Source organism: Arvicola amphibius, chromosome 3, assembly GCF_903992535.2.
Source record: "Arvicola amphibius chromosome 3, mArvAmp1.2, whole genome shotgun sequence".
Lineage (NCBI taxonomy): Eukaryota > Metazoa > Chordata > Mammalia > Rodentia > Cricetidae > Arvicola > Arvicola amphibius.
This window is the reverse complement of record NC_052049.1, coordinates 113,346,703-113,374,478: the sequence shown is the minus strand read 5'-3', so window position 1 is coordinate 113,374,478 and position 27,776 is coordinate 113,346,703. Positions and strand designations below refer to the sequence as shown.

The 27,776-nt window shown below is 50.1% G+C and overlaps 1 protein-coding gene across 1 annotated transcript; it reads right to left on the bottom strand.

The window, feature by feature from the left end:
* Positions 1-26,665, bottom strand: Tmprss13 (transmembrane serine protease 13). Its single transcript, XM_038323989.1, has 14 exons — positions 26,573-26,665; positions 17,396-17,572; positions 17,050-17,266; positions 15,884-15,988; positions 13,271-13,393; positions 12,098-12,227; positions 9,808-9,900; positions 8,858-8,901; positions 7,632-7,794; positions 6,656-6,828; positions 3,417-3,515; positions 973-1,115; positions 658-810; positions 1-27 (listed from the first exon to the last, which is right to left on the bottom strand). Exons 1-14 carry the CDS (start codon positions 26,591-26,593, stop codon positions 1-3), a joined length of 1,668 nt encoding a protein of 555 aa, XP_038179917.1. The 5' UTR covers positions 26,594-26,665.
* Positions 26,666-27,776: the final 1,111 nt, after the last annotated feature.

Here is a 27,776-nt window from a genome sequence, read left to right as displayed (position 1 = left end):
TTAAGATTTCTGGAAGCGTACCTCACTCTGAGGAAGAGACCAGGAAATTAGAGTAAGAGTGGGCATGAAACACAGAAGCCCAAGGACTAGAAAGTCCAGAGCCTACCATCCCCTAGGGCTGAATGCCAGCAGGCACATTCTCTGGGAAAAAGGAGTTGCACTTTGAGGCCCATGGCAGGGGTTCTGGTGCAGACTCCCTCTGCATTCTGCATTGTCTTCCCCCGCCCAAAGAATGGGGGAGGCTTGGCCATAGCACCAGCTTTATGGTTATAGACAGGAGACTGGCAAGGAGGCAGGGCCAGTACTTGTGTCTTGATGGTCACCTCCCTGCCATGGAAGGTAGCCTCCTAGCGCCCTCTAGTGACCAATTTATATACCTTTGGTTCTCGCTGGGGGAAGAGAACAATATTGGTGCTGGAGCCAAGCCTAGATTCACCCTTTTATAACCCTCTGGGCACTGTTCCAAGGGAAAGAAAGGAAGGAAAACAGACATATTGGTCAGGTCCCAAGCCTGACATCTAATCCAGACATCTTGGTCTGGTCCCAAGCCTGACATCTAACCCCATCTTGGACATTCCCAAAGGCACAGGGCTCAGATGGCCCCTCTCTAAACACACCCCATCCTCCTCCAGGCTCATCCCTGTGCTGAGCTCTCACCTCCATCTTGCTATAAATCCAGGGAAGTACTTCTGTCACTTTGGTGTACACACCAGGCTTGTTCCTCTGGCCACAGCCTGTGCCCCAGCTGGTGACACCTGCCAGGTACCAGCGGTTGTTCTGCTCACAGACAAGAGGTCCTCCGCTATCTCCCTGCAAGAAAGAGCCAGAGAGTGAGTCAGCCTGGTGCAGAAGGGGGGGGGGTGGTTCAAAACCAGGAAAGGATGGATCTCCGATCCCGATGTTATCCTAGCACTCCTGCTGTCTCCCACCTCCAGGGTCGTGAGACCTGAGCCCCACCCACAAGGACCTCACCTGGCAGGAGTCCCTCCCTCCTCGAAGGTCCCCAGCACACATCATCCTCGGGGTAAGGTAACTGTCATAGACTGAGTAGCCATTGCACTTCTTGAAGTCGATGAGATTGACCTGAACCTCTCGGAGATAGATAGATGTCTTCTCTTCAGTGAGGTGAACGTGGGGAGAGAGGATAGGAAACCAATGAGACCGTGAGAAGCTTCACGTCAGCTGCTCCCTCGGGACTCTGAGTCTTCTGGGAGTAGAGGGCACCATGTCTGTGCCCATACCCACCCCAAGGGGGCCGTCCATGGTGGAACACACATTCTCACACCAGACACAACTCACTGGCCACACTGAAACAGAGGCTTGTTCCCACGTGAACTCACAAGCCTGTGGGCTACCTGACTGCGATGGTTTGTACAGACTGGGCAGGGCCTCATCACCTACGAAAGGAACCTCAGGGAACATCTTGGAAGGATTTTCTTCACTAGTTAACTGAGGCAGGGAGACCCTCCCTAAATCTGGGCAGCCCCATTTCATGAGCTAGGTACCAGACTGAATAAAAACGAGACATATACTACTACTAATAATAACAGTAATACTAATACCAATAATGGTAATACTAATAATACTATTTAATAGCAGTCTCTCTGCTTCCTGACTACAGACACAGTGTGACCAGCTGCCTAAGCTCAGGCTGCCATGACATCCCTGCCATGAGGGATTAGATCCTGGAACTGTGAGCTAATAAACCCTTCCTCCATTAAGTTATTCTGACAGGTGCTTTGTGGAAGCCACACACAGGATAATGAACACACTGAGCTGGCATACTCGTTTACATTCAAAGTACCATCCCATATGCCATTTGTTTCCAGAAGCCTGGAGACTTTAGGGCAGGTCTTGATCTCCCACTTATATGTCTAGACCCATAGGACTGAAGAAATGGTTTGCCCACCTCTTTGTAGCTAATTGGTGAGGTTTCCACTAGAGGGAGCAGGAAATAGTGACCTGACTGGTGAAGGTGGCCTGAATGTAAGGACCAGGCTGACCAGGCCACAGTGTCGTGGACAGTCATCTATAGCTGACCCAAGACAAGGTGCTCAGACTGAATGAGTTCAAATAAAACCACTCCACCATTCTCCCTTCGCTGCCTCAGCCAGGCCTGGCCGTGCAGGTCTGTAATCTCAGTACCCGGAGGCTAAGGCAGGAGGATCAACTGAAGGCAAGCCTAGGCTGCAAAATGAGCGCAGCTTCAGCTTGGGCAGCCTACTAAGTACAAAGGCCTAGCCATGCCATTCAGCAGTAGAGCACTTCTTTTTTTTAGCATGAGCAAGAGGCTCTGGGTTCAAGACCCAGTACTACAAGAAGAAAGTCCTTATGTAAGCCACAGACACGAAACATCCTCTCTCCCAGTCAGTCCAGGGCTCACTGCTCCTCCACCATGATAGTCGTAGACTCTGCCTTCCTTCTGGATGAGATTATTAAGTTTTCCAGCCACTGCTCCTCAACAGCATCCAACCTAGAGGAAAGTACCACTTCCTTGAACTCTCCCCAAGCTACCCACATCCTACAGTAAGCCCTTTTAATAGTTTCTTTTAAAAAATATTCATTTTATGTGTATGAACGTTCTTGTCTATGTCTGCTGTGGGATAATGCTCTTGAACACTGTAAAAATTTATCACTAACATTAGCTTAATAAAATACTTATTGGCCAGTAGCCAGTTAGGAAGTATAGGTGGGGCAACCAGATTAAAATAATTCTGAGGAGAGGAAAGGCAGAGAGTCAGTCACCAGCCAGGTGCAGAGGAAGCAAGATAAGAATGCTGCACTGAAAAAAAAGTCACCAAGCCACGTGGCTAAACATAGACAAGAATTATGGGTTAATTTAAGTTGTAAGAGCTAGCTAATAATAAGCCTGAACTAATAAGTTAAACAGTTTATAATGAATATAAGCCTCTGTGTGTTTCTTTGGGACTGAATGACGGCAGGACTGGGTGGGACAGAAACTTCTCTCTACATATGTCTATGTTACCTGGTCCCCTTGGAGGCCAGAAGAGAACCTTGGGTCCCTGGAACTGGAGTTACAGGCTGTTGTGAGCCACTATATGAGTGCTGAGAACGAAGCCCAGGTCCTCTGAACGCGTAGGAAGAACTCTTAACAACTGAGCCATCTCTCCAGTTCTTCTAACAGCCTCTTACTGAAAAGTGTGTTTCCCCTCACTGTCATGAACAGTAAACCCATGTTGTTCAGCTGGAGGGACTTCCTAGCAGTCTTGCCTAGAAGGTGTTCTCACACAGACTGTGCCGGTGGAATCACAGGTGTCATGTTCATATGTTAACCCATGAGTTTGTACATTCAAGCTCTCACCTGGATAGGCCTTCATCTGCATACACATGGCCTACAACAGGCATACACAATGTACAAACATGCACACACACAGCCTTGCATCTCTTCCTCTCACCGTCTGTCTCCTTGGTTTTGCCGAAGCCAGTGATCCAGCAGGTCTCGTTGAGGCCAAAGGTTTGTCCGTGCATAGGGAGGCAGGCAGGGTGGATGTGAGCTGTAACAAGACATTTAGGTGTCAGTAAATGAGCAAGCCTAGGGGTTTGGGTAGAGGTCGGGGCGAGGCAGAGTAAATGATTTGTAGGAGTGTGATTCTTGCTCTCTCAGTAGCTTTGAATCCTCTAAGGTTTTGGACTGACCAGACCTGAAAGTCAGCCCTCAATGTGCTGTCAACATCCACGAAGCCATTCTGGTTCCAGTGTCAGTGTGTACACTCGACAGATAGCTTTGGGTGCTTGCTGAAGCCAAGCTGGCACAGGGAGGAAAATCTCTCCCCAGAAACAGCAGTTCTGGCTAAGGCTCTCCCACATCTTTCCCTCAAAGCGTGGAGAATGAAAGATAAGTTTCTGATGTTAGGGCTATGTTGCATGCCACCTGACCTAGGAGGGCACCTGTTGGCTGGCCATCACTTGGGGCTCTCTGTCTGAACAGGCATCCTCCATGAGGCAAGGAAACCTTCCACACAGGAAGAGCACATACCTGAAAGCTAAGACCACAAACCCCTGATAACCAGCTCCCATGCTGGGCACCATCTACCGAGTGTTACTGCCCATCACTTCGTGAGCTCCCTCAGCGTGGGATCCCCTTAGGTGGTCTGTGATACTGACCACTCAGCTCTGAAGTGTAGGAGGAAAGTATTTGCTGGTAGAATTTTGCAGTATGCTCAGTCATCTGTTATGGTCACTACTGCATTCTGCACCCATTTCTAGGCCTGACCCAGGCTCAGGGATGCATGAACATTTGAGGAGGGAGAGAGAGGCGAATAATAATTTGGGTTGTGATTGTTGGCTTTAGATGCCAACTTGCCATAACCTGGCATCCCTTGGAAAGGGACTCTCAATTGAGGAGTTATCTACAACAGGTTGCCTGTGGGCATGTCTGTGGGAGATTATCTTGTTAATTGAAGGAAGAAGATCCAGCCCATTGTGATCATCTCCATTGCACAGGCTGAGCCCTGGACTGTCTAAGAGAGGAGAAAGCAAAAAGCAAGGATGCCTCTGTTCTCTCTCTCTGCTCTTGACTGTGGATGTGATGTGACTAGCTGCAGGAGCTTCTGCCTTGACTTCCCTGAAAGGACGAATCTTAACCTGGAATTGCAAGAGAAATAAAACCTAACCCCCCACCCCACCCTGTGTACCTTTTGGTAGTCAGGGTCCTTTATCACAGCAATATAAATGATATAAGAGCACATGCTAAATTCTTTCATGAACTGGGTCTTAAACATTGGTATCTATACATTTTGTCTACTGGACCAAACATTGATATCTACAAACACACACACACACACACACACACACACACACACACACGTAAATGAAAATGAAAAGGTAATATCGACTATTAATTTAAAAAATCAAATCATGATTTCCTCTTTATGCTCATTGTTGAAATGTGTCTTAACATGTAACATGGTTGTATACGTTCTGTAGCTCTTGTTTGGGGAGGAGTTTAAATTATTGAGTTTTTACAGAAAATACTGTAATTCAAGAAAAATCCTGCCTGGATTTGTAAACAAAAAATCCAGTCATATGATCTGATCATGGGGTTACATAAATCTGAACTATGGTTCTTAGGCATGGTTCTACTTCATGCCTAGGACGTGTCCACACCAGGAGGGAAACTGCACTGTTCCCAGCCTGCCATGCCTGACTGCCCTCTCAGCTCCTTCTGATTCCCTCATGTGACACTGTGGGCCCTTTCTGGTGGTCTCGGTGCACCTGTCCTAATTGCCATTGTCTGTGTGGCAGACATATAGGAAGAAGTGAGCACATGAATGACCGAATGAAAGAAGACTCCTTTGACCATCAGTGTCCCCAATGATCTGAGAACTTCTGTAGCCTTTCTGTCATGTAGCTTTGCTCCCAAGTTGGAGCAGTGAGCCACTCAAACCTGTGCTCATCTCGTGTTCTCCACCAGAGGCAGGTAGAGAGGACCTTGACTTGGAGTCAGATCCTTCTGGATAGCACCCAGGAGCTACTACTGCCTGTCACTCACACCCTCGGTTAACATCTCTCTCTAAAGCTCTTCTTCCCCATAGGTCAGAAGGAGCCCAGAGGCTCAGCTCTTCTGGGCTGGTGAGGAAGAGTACACACAGTCATACATACCAAGTATCTCCCAATGTGTTATGACTCAGATGCAAAATGCCTCACACAAGCTTCCTACATGATTGAGCACTTGATCCCGGCCAGTGGCTCTGCTTTGGGAGATCATGGAACCTTTAGAAGGTGGTCTTTGCCAGAGGAAGTAGATTGCAGGGATGGACCTAAAGATTCATGTCCCATCCCCACTTCCTGATCTCACTTTGAATAAGCAGATACACACTCCTGCTGCCTTGACGCTACATGCTTTCTACTGTGCCTCTCCTCCATGGACTGGATCCCTTCCAGCCATGAACCAAATAAATCCTTCTGACCTTAGAATGTTTCTCCTAGGTGTCTTGTCACAGCAGTGCGATGAGTAGCTGATGCACACTGTCTGGCAGCTACTATGTGCATAGTTACTAGCAGTGAGTCAATTCAATCCATTTACATTTATTAAGATCAGTATATAAGCCCTATCCCTTTGGCCAATTTATAATGTGAGATGTGTCATTTGGGGCACACATAGTTCTAAGTCTTGGGCCTAAGTCTCCCCAATTAATATTTTCTTTCTTCATTTCCCTATGTGTTGTTCATATGTATGTGTGTGTGTGCATGCCCATGCACGTGTATGGGGGTCAAAGACACATGTAGGTGCTGCTGCTCATGCAAGTATATGGGGGTCAAAGATTAATGTCAAGATGACTTTCCTCAATCATTTCCATACCTTGTGTTTTTGAGACAAGTTACCTCACTGAACTAGAAGCATCGGCTGGTCATCAAGCCCCTGGGATCCTCTTGTCTCTGCAGGCACATGCCACCATGCCCAGCTTTTTTACTCTGGTTCTGGGAATCTGAACTCACGTCCTCACTCCTGTGTGGCCAGCACTTTATGCACTGACTCATCTCCTCTAAACCCCCAGTTTTCTGACTTGTAAACACTATTTCATGTAATCTCTAAGTTTCTTTGGCTTTTGCTATGATGACGCCCTGGAGCCTTAAGCTGGGTAAACAGGGGCTCCAAGTCCAGGTGCTGGGAATCGGGGACCCATTCACTCACGTGACAGGGTCAGAGGCTTGGAAAGCCTCATGAGGGCGATGTCATAGTCATCCTGCTTATCGGTGTAGTTGCCATTGATGATGATCTGGGATATAGAGGCAGCTTCAGGCAGCTGGTGCAGATTACTGGTGCCTGCATACACCTTCCAGCCCTCCAGAACCATCTCCTGGGTCCTACGAGAGCCAGAGTATGAGGGCTGCGGTTATACACCTGGAACAGCGCACTGGCAAGACCTGCTACACACGGGCAGTCAAAGCAGGAGCACTAGGCTGGAGACAGGAGGATGGAGAAAATGACCTCTGAAGGAGTCCTCTATGTTGTGAATCCTAAAAATGGCCTCTCAGTCTCCTCAAGATTGTTCTGAACTGGTTTCTCTGAGCCTTAGAGTGGTGGGTAACCCAAATGAATGAATAATTCCTCTGTGTGTCATGCATTCTCGCCACCCCAACTGTATGCCACTAAAGATGGAACGCGGGAAATGGGACGGATGTCACCAGCCACAGAGATTTAGACAGGACAAGGTAATTAAAATTATTTATGTGGGGAGCCAGTTTCCACAAGATCTGTGCTATGGGTCCCCAAAGGCTGCTAAGGACCCTCAGAAGCCAGCTGTGCCACCCTCCAGCTGTCCCTGTCCCTCACGTCCTGAGACAGCATTCTCAATTGTCACTCTTGTGCTGTTAGGTCTTCAGCTGTTGTTGCAGGAGGTGGTAACAAGAAGCCTGGAGCTTCATTTCGTCTGCTCTTTGGGGAAAGGGTCCTAAGGTCTTCTTCCAGTCTGCCTCAATTTCTTAGGGGCCTCATTTCTCATCTTTAGCTCAAGTTCAAAGCCCAACCCTCATTCACATTTGATCTTCGGGGCAGTAGCTGACCCTGAGAAACTTGCACTGAAGTGTCCATAAGCCCTTCCTAGCGGCTCCAAGTCCCCAGGAGCATCTAATCAAGGGCCTCCCCCCCCCCCCCCGCAGGCACTTACGCAAAGAAGCAGTGGGCAGCGGTGAGCACCCACTGGGCATCGATGAGTGTGCCCCCACAGATGTGGGTTGTGCGAAAGTGCAGGCTGACTTGCCAAGGCCACTTGCTCTCTGAGGTCACGGTCCCTCCCACGATCCGCCCGGTCATAGCTCTCAGACCACAGTCTGGGGGTAATTGAGAGGAAAAAACATGACATGCGCTTCTTTTAGAGCCTCTGCTACTCCTCTTGGGGCCAGGGGCAGGCTTGGGCAGTCCTGTCTTGAAGACCACCCTTCTGTCATACAGTCTAATGTGGCACACCTATTCCTTGTCCAAGCACAAGTATAAAGTGGTCTTAACCTTCTGGGGTCATCTAGTAGGAAGTCTGACCCCAGGAACCATCTACCTTGTTCCCATTCATTCGCTCCTTTATTAACCTGCCAAATGCTTACTTTGTACCTAATGCTTTGGCATTGAATCAGGCTTGGTTACGAGGGTGAGTCCCAGGGCTGTCACCAAGGGCTCAGGAAAGCAAAAGATGCTACTACAACCCTGAAGCGGTGAGAATTAGTAGAGCAGTCTCTCATTTTAGATGAGGAGAATATGCTTCCTATGACACATAGCTGGGTTTGCTAAGGGAGCAGCTTGCTCAGGACAAGGAGGGGCAGCCTGATGGGTGTGTTCAGATATGGGGCTTGCAGAGGAGAGAGAGCAGCACGCTGTCTGAGTAGCCGGTACTGCAACCACAGTAGTGGGCCAGCCTGCACCCTGGCTTCACCAAAAACATAGATCTGGTGGAGCTCCTCACCTGCCTGGGTTCTGATCTTAGGCGAGGGACATTGGGTAGTAATGGCAGTTACCTTGTAGGCCTCTCAGTGTCAGTAACTACAGCCATATCTGTACAGACAGAAGTGCGGTACCCTCCATAGACAAGCATGAGTGTTGACACAAAACTCACAGCTTGCTCACACCCGCTGTCCTCCCTCAGTTCTCAACCCTTACCGAAAGTCCAGGGGACTCATATGACTCCCTTGGAATTGCAGAGATGTCAGGGCTGAGCTTCCCAAGGTCAGAAGGACCAGGAGGGAAATATTATCCAGGCACCACGATTCTTAGACTCTCTGGCCCTGAAATAGACTCACTGGCCTTTATCCCAAGACCAACCATCTTCCCTAGAAAGATTCCATCCCTTTGCCCTTGAAAACTCCCCCACTCATAGGCCACACTCCAAGAAGAAAAACAACTTACGGGAACACTGGAGGGAGACATACCGCTGGGAGGGACACTCAGACCTGCAGCACGGGACACAGAAGGTGAGAAAGGGGTCAATAGCTGCTTCCATTTCCAGACTGGCACTTACGCAGATCCTGTCCCATTTCCAAGGAAGCTACCTTGAACAAAGGAGGTGGGGACTCAGACCTTCCCTCCCCCAGTGGGCGATTCTCCTTATACTGCTTTTTCCAGGAATATGGATGTGAGGAAACTATCTCCACCATCATTCCCTTGCCCTCCCAGCGTTCCTTTGGTGAACACACATATAGTCTAGTTCCATGTTCTTTGAGCCCCAGTGAGCCTCCATGGTCCCAAACTCTTTCCATAGCTAAGCAGACTCTAATGGGCCTCTTCTATAGCTTCCTGCTCTTCAATGTAGCATGCAGGGGGCCTAGCCCAAAGCAGGCACTGAGGGACCATCTCTCAACTGAAGGCTTGCTTCTTCTCTCACCCTCACATTAGGTAAGCAATCCTAGAAGGAAGACTTCCATCTTTAGGGGCAGGGGTGACTGGGATGAAGAGGAACTGCTGTGTGCAAAGATGACAGGAGGGGCCAAATCTTCACAGATGGACCTCCTGGGCCCAGGTGGTCCTGTGCCTGTCAGTCTCCTGCTCCTGTCCCCAGTGATGCATCTTTCCATTCGAACGCCACCAGGTGGAGCCTTGTGGACTAGATCTCTGTGGCCCCATGGTTTCTTAGTTATCTTTTAGATTCGGTAAACCCTTTGAGATTAGGAGGCAGGGGCCTCTGACTTTGGGGTGATCTCTGCCCCAGATCTCAGATAAGATCTTTGAAGCCCTAGGTGTCCATAGCATTTTGCAATGGAGCCTGAGAGTCTGAGTTCCAGGAAAGCATGAGAGAGGGACTCCCTGACACTAAGCACCCCCCACCTCAGTCCTCTGCATTGTTGGTTGTTACACTGCACCTGTACAGGCTCTCCTGGATGGTGGAGTTGTATTTGGACAGTAGGAAGCTGCTGGTGACGTCCCTGTGTGCCACCGCGGATGTTCTGTAAGCACTGCAAAGAGGAGGGAGGGAACATGAGTACCTGCAGTCAGCCGACCCTAAGTCCTCCAGCAGCATCAGAGCACTTTTGTCTGGCAGACAGAGGCAGGCCAGGATGGCCCATGTGGTGGCCACGTCTGCACAGCGTTCAAAGCCTGGCTCTGCCACATGCTCTGCCGCTCCCCGGTGCCAGCCCTACAGCTAGCCCAATAGCTCTCCAGTATGGTGTAGTTCTGGCCACAGCACCAGTTCCTGGTTAGAAAGGCACATTCTTGGCTCCACCTCAAACTTACTGAAACCGCTCTGAAGGGCACCCAGCCACCTATGTTTTAACAGCTCCAGGCAGTTCTGGTGCATCCTTGACTTTGAGAACACCCAGCTAGCCCTTTATATCGGGACTGGCTGGTTTTTGCATCAACTTGACACAACCTAGGGTCGTCTGGGAAGAAAAAGCCTTAATTGAGAAAATGCCTCCATAGGACTGGCCTGTAGGCAATTCTGTAGGGTATTTTCTTCCTTAATGACCTGAGAGGGCACAGCTCACTAAGAGTGGTGCCATTACTGGGCGGGTGTACTGAGTTGTATAAAAAGGCAAGCTGAGCAGCATGAGCAAAAGCCGACAGCTCACTCACAGTTACCCAGAGAGTGATCCGGTATATATGATAGTGACTCTCAGAACAACCTCTGAATTATTGTGGGCATTTGCTTAAAAAGTTCTAAGTCCTAATTCTATAGATTCAGATGTGAGGTCCATTTTTACAAACCCTGGTGATTGCAATATGTTCTACTCTGCCTGGAACTTACGTACATTTCTAGAACATTCTATATCCTTCCGTGAACTGGGCCTGAGAATATGCCATTCCTCTACCCAAGCACAGTTAAGAATCTTCTCCATTGTGTCCCAACAGAGTCCCCCACATACCCTTGGTGTGGGACTGCTGGGATAACCCTTTCCCACATCACACTAGAGGGTCTGATCTTGTTCTTTTATGCCTAGGTGACCCATAATCTCCTAGGAGCTCTGTGGATACTCTTTGCATAGATGGCAATGGAAGAGAATGTTGAGGACTTTCTGCTTGTATGAGATCACACACGGACAAAGACAGCTGGGACTTAAGCCTGGAACAGTCAGTCCCTCCTTTACACACCAGGACTCTGAGACGGATGTAGTGGCAGAGAACACGCTCCGAGTCCTAGCTCCAACCCTATCTTTCTAGGTGTTTCTTCTAAGGTAGCCCACAACCTCACACTCACCCATTCAATCCTAAATCATTCAACTGAAGAACTCAGAGAAAGGACTGGGGATGATCTCAGCTGGGAAAGTGCTTGTCACCAAAGCGCGAAGGCCTATGTAAAGGCAGGTATTGTGAAGTACAGACAGTCCGATTAGATGGCCAGCCAAAATAGCTCACCTCACAAGCTTCAGGCTGATAAGAGACCCTCTCTCAAAAGATAAGGTGACTGACTTCTGAGAAACACCTGAGGCTGACCCTACATACGTATATACATAATTGTGCAACCACACACACACACACACACACACACACACAACTCAGACCACAATGGTGAATCTTGGAGGTGCCTATCTGGCCTTGCGTTGAGAAGAGCCTTCAAGTAGGAAGGCTCCCAACACTGGCTCCTTGGTGTAAAACTTTTAAAGCCAAAGCCTCACAGGACATGGCCAAACCACACCTGTCCTATCCTGTTTCTCATTCAGTGAGCTTCATAACTAAGCCACAACTGCTGTAGTTCAAAGCGCACTAAAGTTTTACATGTCTGAGCTCTTAGTGCCCAGTGTAAGAAGATAAGATCTGTACAAACACCCACCCTCCTCACAGAGCCATCCCAGAACCATGCAGTTGGTGATGGGCCCGGAAGGTGTTTTCACAAAAAGAGCCCTAGGGAGAACAATGCAATCACAGCTTCCCCAACACACAGTGAAACCCAGGACACTGCCTTTTTAAAGTGTCCTGGGGTGTCCTGGATTGGTGGGATCAGCAAGGGTCTTGCAGGGCCTCTTCCCTTCTTTCTCCCTCCCTCCCTCCCTGCCTCCCTCCCTCCCTCCCTCCCTCCCTCCCTCCCTTCTTCTCTCCTCTCCTCCCTCCCTCTCCTTTTCTCCTCCTTCCCCTTCTCTCTTCCTTCCTCTTCCTTTAATTTTTGAGGCAGGTTCTCTCTGTTTAGCTCATGCCAGACTCTCATTCCACGCTTACCTGTTAAAACCCAGCTGTTGGCAGGTCCTGTCAGAGTCGCTGTCACTCCAGCTGCTGCTGCAGACAGGGAGCCACTCGCCAGAGGACCCAGAGTAGACCTTCAGCAGAGACCTGTCCCAGTCGAATCTGACTGCAGAACAGAGAAGGGCAGAGCAGGGTCTCAGCATCCAGGAAACTCCAGGCTCTTGGGAACAAGTTGTGGGAGGCTCTGAGAGAGGTGTGAGAAGGCTTGGCTGCCCAAGCAGTGATGTCTGGAGGCCCAAGGCCTTCATAAGCACAGAGTTAAGGCCAAGGGCTGTGGCTGGGCAGCCGTTCATCCATCAGACTCAGGAGGCCATTGCTGGGAGACGGACAAGCATCTCACCCTTAGAAGGCAATGACATGCTCAAAAGAGAATAGGACAAGGAGCATAGTAGCATCCATGACCTGTGTGCTCGTGGGACAGCCTTGCTCCCAGATAGGTGTAGTCATGGGCAAGGGTGTGTGTATCAATAGATGGAGAAGTGAAAGGATGGGGCAGCCACACCCCTCAGCAAGTGTTTGTGAGACCACGCAAGCACAACCACAGAGGGCTAGAGCCCAACTGGTTTTTGTGCTTGGCTAGGACTTGAAGAAACCAAAGGGGTCGCAAGTCTGAACAAAGAAACTGGGCTCAGAGCACCCTCGGCCTGTTCTCCTGTCAGATTTCCTGTTTTTCTCTGTCTGACAGAGTTTACGTCACTGTCACCAATCCCATTGAGCCCGTTCATTTTACAAGTTAGCATCAGAAGCTCTAAGACGCAGGTAATGCATCTGTGTCATATAATGTTCACAACCAAGTTCAAATCTTTGTCTGCTGTGACTCAAACCAAGATCTTCTAATTCTCTGCCCATTGCCTTTGCCCAAGCTACTATATTTCATACTGTGTGCAGTCCCCAGAGTGTACAAACAGGTGCCTACACTTGAGTGCACGCACACACACACACACGCACACGCACACACACACATGCACACATGCACGGACATGCACATGCACACACATGCCTCCCCCGTACTCAGCCTTCTTACCACAACCCAGCCCGTCAGTTTTCATTTTGAAGTCCACCACTCCATCACACACACACACACACACACACACACGCACACACTCACGGACACGCACACGCACGCCTCCCCATGCTCAGCCTTCTTACCACAGCCCAGCTCGTCGGTTTTCATTTTGCAGTCCGCCACTCCATCACAGCGAACGGCGTGGTTGGAACAACTCTCTATCGGTTCTTTGTGTTTGATCCCTGTGTGGCCTCGCCAGAAGTAGACTGGAAAAACAGAACAATTGACAAAGCAGACAGCTGGTCATTACCAGCAACTGAGGGGCAGCACACTCAGCAGCCCAAGGCCCTGGGGATTCTCAGACACCGACCTGCAGTCCCTCTTGGACTCTGGGGCTCTCGTCCCCCATCTGTATGGAGAGAAAGGCTGCTCAGGAGTGTTCTAGAAAGCTCCCGCAATCAGAGCAGCCCCAGACAGATTTAAACAGCCAGCTACCCAGAGAAGGAAAGAAAGAGACCAAGAGAAATAACCAGAGATGACCATGTATCTTACTGTGGAAGCTTCCTTACCCTATGTGTTAGAAAGGACAGTAGTCAGAGAAACTTTCTCCTTCAGTATCCCAGAGTTCCCTATTGGAATCCCTCTGGCATCACTTCTTCTCTGTGCTACATGCATACAAACATACAGAGAGAAGGGGGAGGGAGGAAGTGAGAAAGAGAGAGAAAGAGAGGAGAGAGAACACTACCACCTGGCCTGTCTTCTTACCAGATAGCAGTTTCTAAGTTTGTGTCCTCCTCCCTCACCCCTAAACATGTGTGTCTCTTGTATTTGGCCCTTGCTTCCCTGCCTCTCTTTATGCCTTTCAGTATTTTCTCATTCAGCAAGCAACATTTGGCCATTTCCAAATGTGCAAGGAAGCTTCTCACACCTTCTTGGGGAACCAGTTCCAAGTCTTCCTCTGCCTCTAAGCCTGAACTGTCACTCCACTGCCCAAGACAGCTCTCTATGCAGCCCCCCCCCCAGCCTCCAGACCTGCCACCTAATGCCTCACCCCAGATCCCAGCCTCTGTGTCTCCTCAGCTCCGACCCCATATCGTTTCCCCAGCTCCACCATGGACTTGGTCACTCAGGCGAAGGCCCCCTGCTGAGGCGGTCCCTTCCCAGTGCAGACACACAGCCTCCTATTCCCTCAGGGCTGTATGCTCTCCTCTCAGCGGCTTTCTCTCCTCCTCCCACACCCCAGATGCTGAAGCTCTAAGGAGTCCTGGGCGTCCCTCTCAGGGCTTGGGAAACTGCACAGCCTAGGATCCCCGGGGAAGTGTTTTTGGATGGAGTGATGATGGGAGAGGAACCAGGAGGCCAGGCTTGTTCTAAAGATCATACTACCTCTCTGGCCTCCATGAAAGAGTTGTGAGACTTGGGGAAATGCTGTAGAACCAGGTTAGAGCGTTAAGGCTACTCGGTGAGCTTGCCCTTAGTGCCTCATGTCCCTCCATGGGTCATTCCCATTGTTCTCAGAAGCAATGCCCTCTACTGGCAAAGTGAGAAGGAGCAGATGCAAGGTATCAGCTCAAGGCAACCTGGAAGTCATTACATGACCACACCACCCGGTCAGCAGGTGGGAAACAGACTCGAAATGGTAACTAACTTGCTGACATCATACAGCTCATGAGGAGCAGAGGCGGGATGCTGGAGCAGGAATGTGTGTTGCAAGGCTATGCTAAAATAGCACGCTACCCTCGTCCCCTAACAGCCCGGCCACCGGAAGTATCCATGCACCCATCCGTCTCTCCATTTACCGTCTCGTGCTGCCTCTCCCACAGAATCCTCAGTCTAGGGTTAAAGCTCTCCATCCTCGAGTAACTAAAAACAGATGGGCTCCGGGCTCTCAAACGTGCATCTCCTCGTTGGGTAGATGCATTCCTCCCCTCCACCCAATGCAGAACTCGACCACCTGCCCCCCCCACACGCACACCTCTGACGGTCAAGAGAGGCACACCTGCTCTCTTACTTTCCAGTCCTCCCCTGGAGTTGCATGCACCCTACCCGGCGCCACTCTCTCTTGGTCCTCACAGTCACATTGAGGCCTCTTAGCCTGATTTACTTTTAGCTCTGTTCCTCAGGAGTGGATGACCCTTCCTGGGGCGGAATAGCATGAGATGCGCTCATCTTCGCTCCCTCCTAGGGTCCCCATTTTGGCTGGCTTCTAATGGATTGCTGATCAAGGAGCCTAGGGCATATTCTGAGTATCTTTTCCCCAAGGACAACATGAAGGGCCTGGATCCCAAACAGCACATCTTGACCCCTTGACCCCTTGCCCTTCGGAGGCTTTTCCGTTATTTTAATGGCACGCTCGCTGGTTTTTATAAACAGCTATATGTTTTCAAAGTGAGATTTTATGCCAAAAATTGTACACTTCCCTCATACAGTTCTCCTGGTCCAGGTAAAGTGGAATCTTATGAAGTATGGGCTGAATTGAATGATTAATGATGAACTGGATCCCATTTAATGTTACTGAAACACAGCCCAATAGAGTTCATGCAATTGCTCCAGTGAATCCTCAGAATTCAGCTGCAATGATGGGCCCTAAACCAGAATCCCATGGTACTCCACACTCTTAGCCCAGTCATCTCAAAGGACCCATAATCCAAGGTCCTTATGCGGCTATGAGTCCCTCCGTCCCTGTGGTATGGCTCCATGACCCCATGCCACTCTGAGATGACCCGAACCCACCCTGTCCCCTCTGTTCAACTCACAGAGGAGGATGAGTGAGATCACCAGGCTGATGAGAAGGATGATACACCCGAGGAGGGGCAGCTGTCTCTGGGTTTCCTGCCAGGAGAACTTGGGCGAGCTGGGACCTAAGAACAGGGTAGCAGGGAAGGAAAACTGCTGGGGAGGAGTTCAGTATGGCGGAAGACAGAGAAGGAAGCAAAACTGGCCCCTGCGGATCTTTCTAGAACCCTTGCGCCTTGCAATGTATCTTCACCCCTACCCACCCATCTCTACCTCTCTTATGCAGCCCCTCCCCTTGGCCAGGCATTGTGCGTGTGTCCTGCTATTTCATCTTCACAGCATCCCATGAGCTGAGTCTTATTAGGTCCATTTCTTTAGATGGGGAAACTGACGCTCATTGAAATGCAATTAGTTACCCAAAGTGGCTAAGCTAGTGCCTGTTTGGTCAGAGATTCCAATTCAGTGTCTTATTTCAGAATCCATCCCACCAAAGTGCCTCTCCTACCCTGGACAGGGACAAACGAGGATGGGCCCTAAACCCTGAGTGTTTCTTCACATTCAAATAGCAGCCAGGCTTGAGTATATGGGGGTAAGGCAACTGGGACAGGCTGAGAGCACTCTCCTGAGGAGAAGAGCCGAGGCTGGAGGCCCACGGGGCTCTTTGACCTTCCAGCAACTGAACTGCTGAGCCTCATGCTCCCTCACTGCCTCCCTGCCACACCACACACACACACACACACACACACACACACCACAAGTTTGGAAGCTTGGAGAGTGTCAGAGTCCCTCTCATTCTTCCTCCACATAGAAACAGACACACTGACTATGACCTTGCACTGCTGCAGAACCTAGCTTCCCCGGCACACACGCAGGTCAGCCCCTTCTCTAGCCAGGAGCCCTTGCTCTTGGGATCAGAGCTCTCCAGTAGGCAGAGCAGCCTCCAATGTTACAGTTTCCTAGCTCCTGGCTTTGGGATCCCCCCTCCTTTTGTCTAATTTTACATTGTCTAAGGCTCTCATGTTATGGTCCCTGTCTACCCCCACCTCTCCAGGTACCCCATGTATCACTCTGGCTGTCTCCTGTGTCATTATCCCAGGGTCATGAGGAGCAGGGTGATTTCTGAGAGCATCCCTCTGCCCAAAAACACTGCCCTAGTTCTGTGCCCTCCCTGCGATGGCCCCCTTACCTGGACTCTCCCCGGTGGCCCTGGTGGCTGCTGCTGACCTGGCAGGAGATGCCCGGATGGGGACAGCCCCCAATGGTGTTGCTCTAACAAGGTACACTCTCGTTGGGGAGGATGTCGTGGAGGCTGACCTGGCAGATGATGACCTGCCCGATGATGAGCTAGTAGGTGATACCCCAACTGGAGACGACCTTGCTGGAGAAGCCTGAGGAGGAGAAGCCTGGGCTGGAGATGCCCGGGCTGGAGATGTCCTTGCTGGAGAAACCTGAGGAGATGTCCTTGCTGGAGAAGCCTGAGGAGGAGGTGTCCTTGCTGGAGAAGTCTGAGGAGATGTCCTTGCTGGAGAAGCCTGAGGAGGAGGTGTCCTTGCTGGAAAAGCCTGAGGAGGAGATGTCCTTGCTGGAGAAGCGTGAGGAGGAGGTGTCCTTGCTGGAGAAGCCTGAGGAGGAGGTGTCCTTGCTGGAGAACCCTGAGGAGGTGTCCTTGCTGGAGAAGCCTGAGGAGGTGTCCTTGCTGGAGAAACATTCTGCAAATAGAGTGATGGACATTCCTGTGTCTACTCCCAGCCAGCCCATTCCAGATATGGGCTCTACTGAATGGGAGGTGAACACTCTGGGGCAAGTGGCTGGGGACAGAGAAAGGCCTGTGCTTGAACATACTCAACACAAGTCCTGAGCAGAGCAGTCCAGAGTTCTCCCCTTGAGAACATCTGAAACAAGCTGGGATCATTGTCACAACTGAGTAGGACACAGCAGATATAATTTTCAAGTCTTCTCCTCCAGGATTCAGAGGCAATTGGATTGGTCACATCTTCACTTTATTGGGGCCCATATACTGTGACCACACTCAAGGCAGGACCCAGAGAGTCTCCCGTAGAGAGCTGCTGGGGTCCATTTATGGACAGGGATAGTTACACATGAGTGCCCTTATCCCAGCTGGCAGCACAGTGTTTAGGGACATTCAGGCACCTGCTTCTGCTGCCCCAGCTGTTCTGATACCGAGGTCACCCTCTTACCGCTGCTGTTTAGAGAATAGATTTTCAAAATAAGCCGACTTATTTGGCCCCTACAAGGAGGATGGGAACAAGGAAGCCAGACCTAGAGGAGACATACGTGTTTCTACGGGTGCTGAGAGGTGAACCCGGGGCACTGTGAATGGCAGACAAATGATCCATCGCTGAGCTACACTCCTTGCCCAAACTCGGCTTGGGTATGGTAGGCAACTACTCTGCCCCCGAGAAACGCCCTCCGCCGAGAACGCACTCAATGACAGAGTCAGGCAGCCCTCGGGCCCAATCTTGGGCCCGTCCTTGCATAGCAGAAGGACTGGAACCAGCCCCTGAGTCACTAAAGCTTTCTGTTCATCTGTGAAATAGTTTGGCACTAATGGGGGAGTCCTTGCTGGGACCCAGGATGCAGAAGTCACCTAGTAAATAACGGTTTCTTCTCCCCCTTGTCTCTCCATGCAGAGGGTCAAGAGAATCGAGATTCAGTGGCCATGCAGTACGGGTGAATGAGGGGAGAAAAGAGTGTTGGGAAAAAGCCAGACTGTGGCCCTTTATTTAGAGGGATAGGCCTCAGCAATATGATGTCCTGAGTGAACGTCCCAGAAGTGGTGGCCTGAACCTTGGCTCCTGGCAGGGACCAGTGTGACAGCATCTCCACTGGTGCCCGTCCTTGCAAACTCGCTCCACTCTTCCCCACTACTGGGAAACTTCCTATGGTTTGATATAACAAAGTACACTTTAGAATCTACAATAAACTTTCACATCTGCGTCCTCGTGGGGTTCTCACCTCATACTGAGAGTTGGATCATCTAGAAGATAATTTTCTAGAGTTGGATTACCAAAACTAGAGTCAGGATCCCACCCAGGGCTCCTTATATATGCCTTAATGCATGAGAAACTGTTGGTGTTGTTTTCTGAACACTGACATGGGGCCCTCTGAACATTTAAAGCCTGTCCAAAGAATTGGTGTCTGGGGCCTTGTAAGGCAGGAGCTCCGCTGGGGGCTGAGGTGGAGCCCAGAGATTTCTTGGTAGGATCTTGACCTTGTGGTACTTTTTGTTGTGAACTATGGTTGCTTCTCTGTCCCCATTTCCCCTGCCTGCCAGGCCTGATTGGAGTCTTGTGACTCAGAACTACAGCCACTAGGGTTACTCGACTATGCCCAAATTCAGCCTCATGATATGAGCAAGCGACTTCATGCCTTTCCACACCAGCTTCCTTATCTGTGAGGTGGGGGTAATCACCTGGCTTTGTATCTCAGTAGTCATAGATGTGACACGCAAAGCACTTGTACATAGTAAGGACTGGGATGACACTGGCTGTTGACAGTTGGGTCTGCCCGATGTTTGAGAATGCTTGGCTCGAGATTCATCTGTTTGAGCAGGGCTGCACCCATTCCCTGCTAGGGCAAGAGCCAGCCAGAGCCTGTTTGACTTGCATAAACAGGGTTAATCTCATCTCCTTCCCCATACAACTGGGAATCTATGTGAACAAGCCTGGACTGTACACGAGGATCAAGCTATAATGAAGGTAACAGCCCATGTTCACCTTACTTGGTCCCGTGTCAAGCTCCTACTCGCTTTTTGTAGTTGGTAGTGTTGGCTCCACTTTACAGATATTGGAACTGAGGGCTAGTAATAGAGCCCGCTGCCAATCCTGAAACCAGAGTTCGATCCCTGTCACTCCCATGGTAGGAGAGAAATGATTGTTGCAAGTTATCTTCTGGCCTTCTTGTGGGTGTTCCACACACAACACCCATGTAAAAAAATTAATAATAAAAAGGTGATCAATTTTCAAATTTCTAGGTCGAATAAGAAAGAGGGCTTGTGTTCTTCTAACCAGACCAACTTGTAACCAATGATATCACAAATGATCAGAGTAGTCTCTCTCTTCTCTCCCGGGCTCATCGTCTGTAGAGTTTTACACATACTGTCCAGTCTGGTTCTCCCAAGGGGCCTGGTAAGCAAACTGGTGAGAATGGCCATCCCTGCTCTCCTTCTCTGGTTTTGTTTGTTCACACAGTTGCTTGTCTGTTTGTTGAGATGGCGGTCTCATGTAGCTCAGGCTAGTCCTGATATAGCCAGAGATGATCTTGAACTTCTGATCTACCTACAGGTATGTGCCATCACAACCAGTTTGAGCAAAGGTGAAGATCGAATCCAGGACTTTGCACATCCTAGGTTTGCATTCTGCCTGCTTAGCCACAGCCACGGATCAGCCATCCACACTCTATCCAGGGGAGCTGGGACTCGGGAATGGCCCCAGCTTCCCACTTAAAGGAATTCCCAATATTCTGAGTCCCCAGCCAAGCACCCTAGCTGTCTCTAACTGAGCTTTACCTTGTGATCCTGGCACCTCATCACAAAGGGCTTGAGGAGAGGGGGTAAGAAGGTCTGGGGCAAGGAATACAGGGAAATTAGGGGAGAGGGGATTTGTGAAGTTGGAGTAAGAGAGAGTAAGAACAGAGAAGAAACTGGTGGTGGGACAGCAAGGTGAGAAGCTGGTAGAAGCTAGAGGAGCTAATGCTGGAAAGCTGGTAGGGAGCCCCGGGTCAAAGAGTACTCAGCCCCAGCCTTGACAGACTCAGCACTGTGTTATCAGGTCGGGGATGGGGGAACTGGGTAGTGTAGGGCCTCTCAGACCTATGCGGAGGACAGACCTAGAACCCCAAAATCTGGATGAGAAATGACACTTGGAGAACCGTGAGTCCCAGGAGGGTGTCAGAATGGAAGGACAGCCCTAAGACAAGAAGACAGAAGTCACTGAACTTTGACCCAGACTTCACAGGTCATTACAAAGCACCCTCATCTTCAGAGCCCATGAGAAGAATTCCAGAGCCCACAGCCTCCCTCTGTATGCATTTCTTGTCCTGCCACTCCACCCTTCTGGAAGTGTTTCCTGATGTCTAACTTACTACAGCATTAAATCATTTCCTCCCCCTCCATCCTTGGAAAGCAATGTGAGAGATGTCACCCTCCCATATGGAGGCTTGACTTCGCCCTGACAACAGATGGGGCCCCAGGAAGGGAGGAGACTTCTTGCCCAAGGTCCTTAGGTACTAAGGTAGAACCAGGGGACCAGAACTCAGGCCTCCCAATCCCAGCCTTTGCCAGTGAGCACAGCTTCCCGGAAAAGAACTTGTGATGGAGTCCTTGCAGGGCCCTGCCCTTTACACACCTCCTACAGATCAGAGGCCATTCAAGCTGCATAGGCAGGTGTTGATGACCGAGTTAGCACCTGTGTAACTCGGGATATTTCCTATCACTACCATTAATTCCTTCTGACCCCACCCCATGGCCTCAAAGGTCATCCTTTTTCATAACAATCAGGTATCAAACACACTGCACACTGTCAGCTCTGATGCTCCTGGCTGTGCCTGAGAAGCTCCGGGGATCCTGTTTACAGTTTTTTTGGGCTGTCTAGAGGTCCTGGGGCATCACTGGAGACCAAGAGGGCAGGAAGGGTATATACCATGAAGGAAGGCAGAAAGCTGGACATGGCTGTGTGTGGCTGTCATCCTAGTGTTGGGGACACAGAGACTCTGACCTTTAGAGCTCACCAGCCACAGACTAACAGAGTCAGTACATTTCCAGTTCAAGGAGAGACCTTGTCTCAAGGCAATAAGGAGGACATCAATAAAGGAAGACAGTAGTCACCCTGCTCTGGCCGCCACATGCTCATACACCTGTGCACTCACATGCATGCACCACACACATGAGCACATGCACGCAGGTGAGCATGCATGTGTGTACGCGCGCAAATACAAACACACACATATACACATGCACACACATATGTATATTTTTTCCAAAGTCCCATATAGCAGAACAGGAGCTAAAGCCCCCCCTCCAAGCCCCCATTTCTAGTCATGTGTCCCTTCTACCTCAGCTCCCAGGGATGGATTGCTCACCCCCAGGTGAATGGGGCATTGTTTTGTTCTCTTAGGTGGTGGGGCTAGTTAACAGACCCAGTGTGTCTTGATTGACCTCCCCTGAGTTTCCTGTAGGTTAATCAGATAGCTAGTGGTTGCAGTAGGCTGAGCTCCCTGGCTCCTCAGCCCCACACGACCCACGAGAAGAGCCCCACACAGCTTTTCTGCTGGACCCGGGAAATGTGCAGCGGCCTCTGCAGTGACAGACCATCAGCCTGGCCTCAGACAGGCCTGTGGGGGCTCCTTTCCAGGGCCACTCCCTCATAGAGCCGTCAAGGGAGGGAAGGACCTTGAAACACCACTAATTGCACCTTTCTTTCTAAGATGGTGTCCAAGTTCCAGAGAGGCTCTGACGAGCCCAAGAGGCCATGTGGAGGCAGTGATAGGGCCACAGGTCACCTGGTCCCATCCTTGAGTTGCTGCTATCTAATGCTGTACGCGCCGTTGCCTTCTTCCTGCCACCTCCAGTGAGCAAGCCCAGACTTGGGCTCTGGGGCACCCCTCTTTACCAGTGACCCTGAGTTTTAGGGACTGTCAAAGGAGGAGGCGCATGGGCTAGACCATGGTCAGAGTCCAGCATTCTGGGATCCTAATTCCTACTGGAAACTGCTGGGTTTTTTTTTTTTTTTTCCTGTTGTTGTGTTTTTCAAGAATTTTGCTATATAGCCCAGGCTGGCCTGGAACTCCCAATCCTCTGCCTTTCAAGAGCTGGAATGATAGGTACGCTTCCCCTTGTCGAGTCCAGGAGCTGCCTTTGATAAGGCCTAGAAGTTCCTGGCTACTGGAGTGAGGACGGGGGAGTTCAGACCCCACCCCCACGTGGACCAGACTGGTCCAGCACAAAGCAAGTTCACAGTGCCCCTTGGGACATTGCTGTCCCTAACGCTCCTCCTCTAGAGAACCCCACAGACACAAGGCCCCCTCAGAAGGCAGACTGTCCTCCATTGCCTCTTCCAGAACACAGGACCAGCTTTCCCAGGCACTTGCATGCAATATGAGCTCCGGGACGCCGTCAGCCTGGCCAGCAAACGCTGTGTGAAGTACAGGAGCTTGCTTCAAGCCTAGGCAGCTGTGTGAGCTCAGGGACAGCCCTGTCCCTGCAGGCTCTCAGCTCCTTAAAATGAAGGGATTGGCAGCTGTTTCCCAGAGGCTTTCATAACATTAAGGTCTCATAGAGTTACCATGGAGCTCGGTCATGGGCCATCATGGTAGGACTTGAGCCCTCCCCCACCCCAGACAGAAATTTACATTTTTTCCTGCAGTGGCTTCTACCCAGTATTTCATTTGAATAGAAGAGGCAACTACTGCAAGAACTTGAAAATGGCTGCCTTGGGTGAGCGAGAATCCAGGTTCTTTCAGTTTAGAATGCCTCTTGGCACATGAAAGAGACCGAAAGGAGGAACCATGAGATCATACCTCACTCTTCACTTGATGGATCATTCATTCATTCATCCATTTGTTCATTCATTCATTTGTTTCTTTCATTCATTCGTCCAGCTGTTCATTTATTCACTCATTTGTTCATTTACCAATGACTTTAAAGAACATGGTGTGTGAACCCAGGGAGATGGCTCGGGGGTACAGTACTTGTCATGAAGGTGTGAAGATCTGAGTTCAAATCCCCAGAACCCATGTAAAGTCGAACATGGCAATGAACATCTGTAATCCCAGTGCTCCTATGATGAGATGGAAGGCAGAGACAGGAGGATTCCTCTAAGGGAATGGGCCAGCTAGCCTGAAATATGTATGCAACAGTGAAAACCAGAAAGTCCATCTCAAGAAAGGGCCAACTCTCAAGGATGTCCTCTGACTGCCACACAAGCTCTGGAGAGAAAGAAAGAGACAGACAGACAGACAGACAGACAGACAGATACAATGTATATAACACCCATACATCATATAAATACATAAAGATTAAAAATAAAAACAAAATACTGAGTGCTCAAAATATTGCCAACCAAATAGTATTGTCTGCCTCTGTTTCCCTGCTAAGCCTCTTCTGTCTACACACAAAGGTAGTGATGGATGGAACTAGGGCCTAGTGGGTACTTGGGGCTGTCTCCAGCAGAGGAGCCTCCACCTATGAGTGCCAAGACCTTCGCTTGGGAGGACAAGCTGATGTCCTGTTGTCTTTTCCCACCTGTCCACCTGCCAGAGTACGGTCCACCCCCACTGTTGCTAGACAGGAGGAAGCTGTGTTGCCAAAACAAGACACTTAAGCTAAGTGGCCACTGTTACATCAGCCAGTCTTCCCGCCCAGCGCTGATCCTGGAGCCCAGTGTTCACTCCCACATATCCACACTAAGTCACAGGGGACAAGACAGAATGAGACTCGGTGGGGTGTGCCAGGTGCATGCTGATCAGCACCAGTGACAGCACAAAACAGGTGTTCCAGAGAGGGGTGTGGCCCTACAGGACAAAGGCAAGCTGTTTGCGGTGCCTCCAGGTTGGGGCAGTAGGATGTCAAGGGGTCCTGAGAGTACTGGTCCTCCATCTTGGGAACGTGGCCAGCCTCCTGGGAAGGGTATGCATCTTGGCTCAGCCTGGGCCCCACATATAGCCAGCTGCACTGCAGGAAGTCTTCCTTAGAAGGCACTCAGTTCCCCCAAGCATTGAAAAACATGACCCACTTGGCAAAAGCACAAGAATAGCACGTACACCCAGTAGGACACACTTGCAGTCCCACTATGCATCATTCCAGCGACTGCCATGGAAGCAGAAAGAGATCTTCGGGACCATTAGTCCAGCCCTTCTCTTTGTCAGGTGAGGAGACTGGGGTACAGAGAGAAGAGTCTGTCCCAACTTAGAGGGGGCAACACTAGACTCCAGATGGAGATGAGAAAGCTACATGTCATGACTGTGTCTGCAGCTGTGGTAGACAAGATGCCATTCAAAAGGAGCCCGACTATACAGAAGACTTCTGGGAGTCCTTGAGACGGTTCTCCATTTTACAGGTGGAGACACCAAGGGACGGGAAGCTGAAGTGAATGTGTTCTGTCTCTTCTGTCCACCATAACGAGTGGCTCTTTCTCAGGTTATTTTGCAACTCCAGTCTTGCTATGTAGCCCAGGAAGGCCTGGGACTATTTATCCTTCTGCCTCAACCTCCAACATAGTGGGCATAGCAGACAGGTACCACCCAATTCATCCAACTCTGCTTTCTATTAGAATACGGAGCAGCAGCATTGCCTTCTCCACCCCTTCCTAAGAGTTCTGCGCATGCTGCAGGAGCACCAGCAACTGAAGCCCACAGACCACCACTGGAACTCACTATGCAGACCAGACTGGCCCAAACTCACCTGTTTCTGCCTCCCTATTGCTGGGATTAAAGACATGTACCACCACACCTAGCTGCTCCATCCCGCTCTTATTTAACTTAAGAAATCCTACGAGACAAGATTAGGGGGCAACTATAGGCTCCTTGCTCCTAATTCTGGGGAGGTAAGTTCCTCAGCTGGGCAGTACCTCTGAAACCCAGCTCAGGAGGAGGGGTAAGCTCTCTGACTGCGCCCAGCTCAAACTCACCACCTTTTAGATAACGCAGGCCCCTTCTTTGAATCTGGGGACTAGCAATTTCCAAGGAGGATAATCCATGGCTATGGCCATGCGGTCCATGTCCTCCTAAAATACATCATTCTTCCCTGTGTGGCCCCTTTCTGCTTAGCTTGAAGACATGAGCCAAAAGGACAAGAGGGGAGAGAGAGCAAGGGGAGGCAGCCGAGGAAAGGAAGAGTCTAAGAGGGGTCTGGAAAAGAAGAAGAAGACAGAACCCTCAGCAGACACATACCCAGGATCAGAATGGGCCACAAGCTAACCACAGCCTAGAACAGAGGATGAGTTGAGTGTCCTCAAACCCAGAGCTTGTTAATCCTTCCCAGAGTCTCAGCTCTCACAATATCAATAAAGTACAAAAGTGTGGACAGGAACTGAAAACAGGAGCCAAGGAAAAGTTAAGGAGAAAGGGGCACATTGAGCAAAGCCTCAGGGATACCTGATGCACACACGACTCGCTTTTCACATAGAACACCCTCCACTGCTCTCTGTCACCTCTAAAAGCAGCAGAAGAAAGAAGCCTGAGTGTAGCAGAGGATACTATGGTTAGACATAAGTAGAAACTTTCCATGTGCATTAAGTCCCCTAGTAAGTGACCAAGAGTAGGTAAAAAACTTCCTTGAAAATCTTAAATGTATATAGCAAAATCACATTTGTTTTTTCTGGGAAGGTTTAGGAGGTTCTTGGTTCTCAAACCAGCAAAAAATAACTTAGATTAAATCAGATTCTCAACCAGCCAAGTGACCATGTAACAGCAGCGATGTCTTTGCCAGGCACAGACCAAGTCCTGTCCTGGCCTCAGCCACACAGTCCTCGGGTGCCTATTAACCAGACCCATGTTTTATGATTTTCCTCCTCTAGGGCTCCTTCTAGGGATGAAGATAAAGGAGGTTGAGATCTCCAGGTCCCAGGCAGCGTCCAGTTAGAAGAGGCATTCTATTGTCCCTAAACCCAGGGCAGGCCTTGGCAGTGCCCCGCCTGTCTCCAGCCTGTCCCTGCTCAAGTCTGGGAGAGCCTGGGAGATGTTGGCATACTCACCCGGTGGCTGCCTCTGTCCATGGTCTGAGAGGATGCGTCTTCCAGGCTCAGCTGATGTCAAGGGGAAGATCCATGTTGACCCCCAGATCCTCCAGCATGTGGGGAAAAGGAGACTGAGGGCCGAGGGCCGGCCCCCAGCAGATGGGGCGGGGAAACTGGTCGGATGTGTGAGGTAATCTCAGGTATAAAACAGCCTGGAACTTGCCAGACCTGTCCTTCAGCCCCATCCCGGGCAGTCCTGTTACTCAGGCTAATACTTGGGCTCTTGAAACTTCCACCACCAGAGTTTATGTGGAGCCTCTGTGTGTGGGGTCCCCTTCACTGTCCCTCCCAGAAGGCATCAGAACAGACTCTGTGATTGTAGGAAGCTCTCTGAAGCACTCAAATATGTGCACCTGAGCACACCAGGGACAGCCCTGTCCCATAGTGTTGTTCATTCCCAAGTACTCTCATGTCCAAATCCCAAATCTGGGCACATGAGATGGACTTCTAGGTTTTTCTGAATCCTGTTTATTTTTATGAAAACACTTAACAAAAACTGAAATCGGGTGGTTTGAATTATGCACATAACGAATTACACCCATTGACAGCAATAAACTATTATGAACTATAGCGAAGTCAATTAGTATAAAACATGTAGGTATGTGAATGGAAACCGGTCCAGGAATATTAAGGTGACTCACAGCCTCCTACCCTGCGCTCCATTCTGGTCGTCAGAGGCAAAAGAAACAGGAAGAGACACGTGTCCTTAACCTAGAGTAGCTGTGCTAAGAATTGTGGGGGGAAGAGGCGTCAGGTGGAATTGTACTGTTATGACTAGGGCATCGGCAGAATTCCCAGGGAGCAAACAGCCACAGACAGCCGCAGCGGCAACTGGGAGATGCAGGCACCTATGACAAGCTTCACTATCCATCACCTATTCACTCCACAAGCGCTTGCAGAGTGTGCGTGACCTGCCCTGGCCCCACTCCAACAACTGCGTGGCCGCGGAATGGTCAAAACTAAACTAAAATCCTTTCCTACGCTTTGGGGGATTTTTGTGTCAGCAATTACCTCAGAGATACCAGAGCCGGAATTGAATCTGATAGAGGAACTGATTTCCAAAATCTAACAACACCTGGCAAGGACTGAGAAATATTAGATTGACCAATTTGCCTCAACCTGGTCCGTTGAGAATAAAAATTAAAATTGTGGCCACTCTAGT

What these genes read in the sequence shown, in the direction of transcription:
- Tmprss13 (XM_038323989.1), bottom strand. Translation starts at nt 26,593, where the DNA reads ATGGACAGAGGCAGCCACCGG. An exon ending in TGGACAGAGGCAGCCACCGG is followed by an intron (nt 17,573 to 26,572) that starts GTGAGTATGCCA and finishes CTCTATTTGCAG; the next exon opens with AATGTTTCTCCAGCAAGGAC. An exon ending in GGATTTATAGCAAGATGGAG is followed by an intron (nt 28 to 657) that starts GTGAGAGCTCAG and finishes TCTCTTCCTCAG; the next exon opens with AGTGAGGTACGCTTCCAGAA.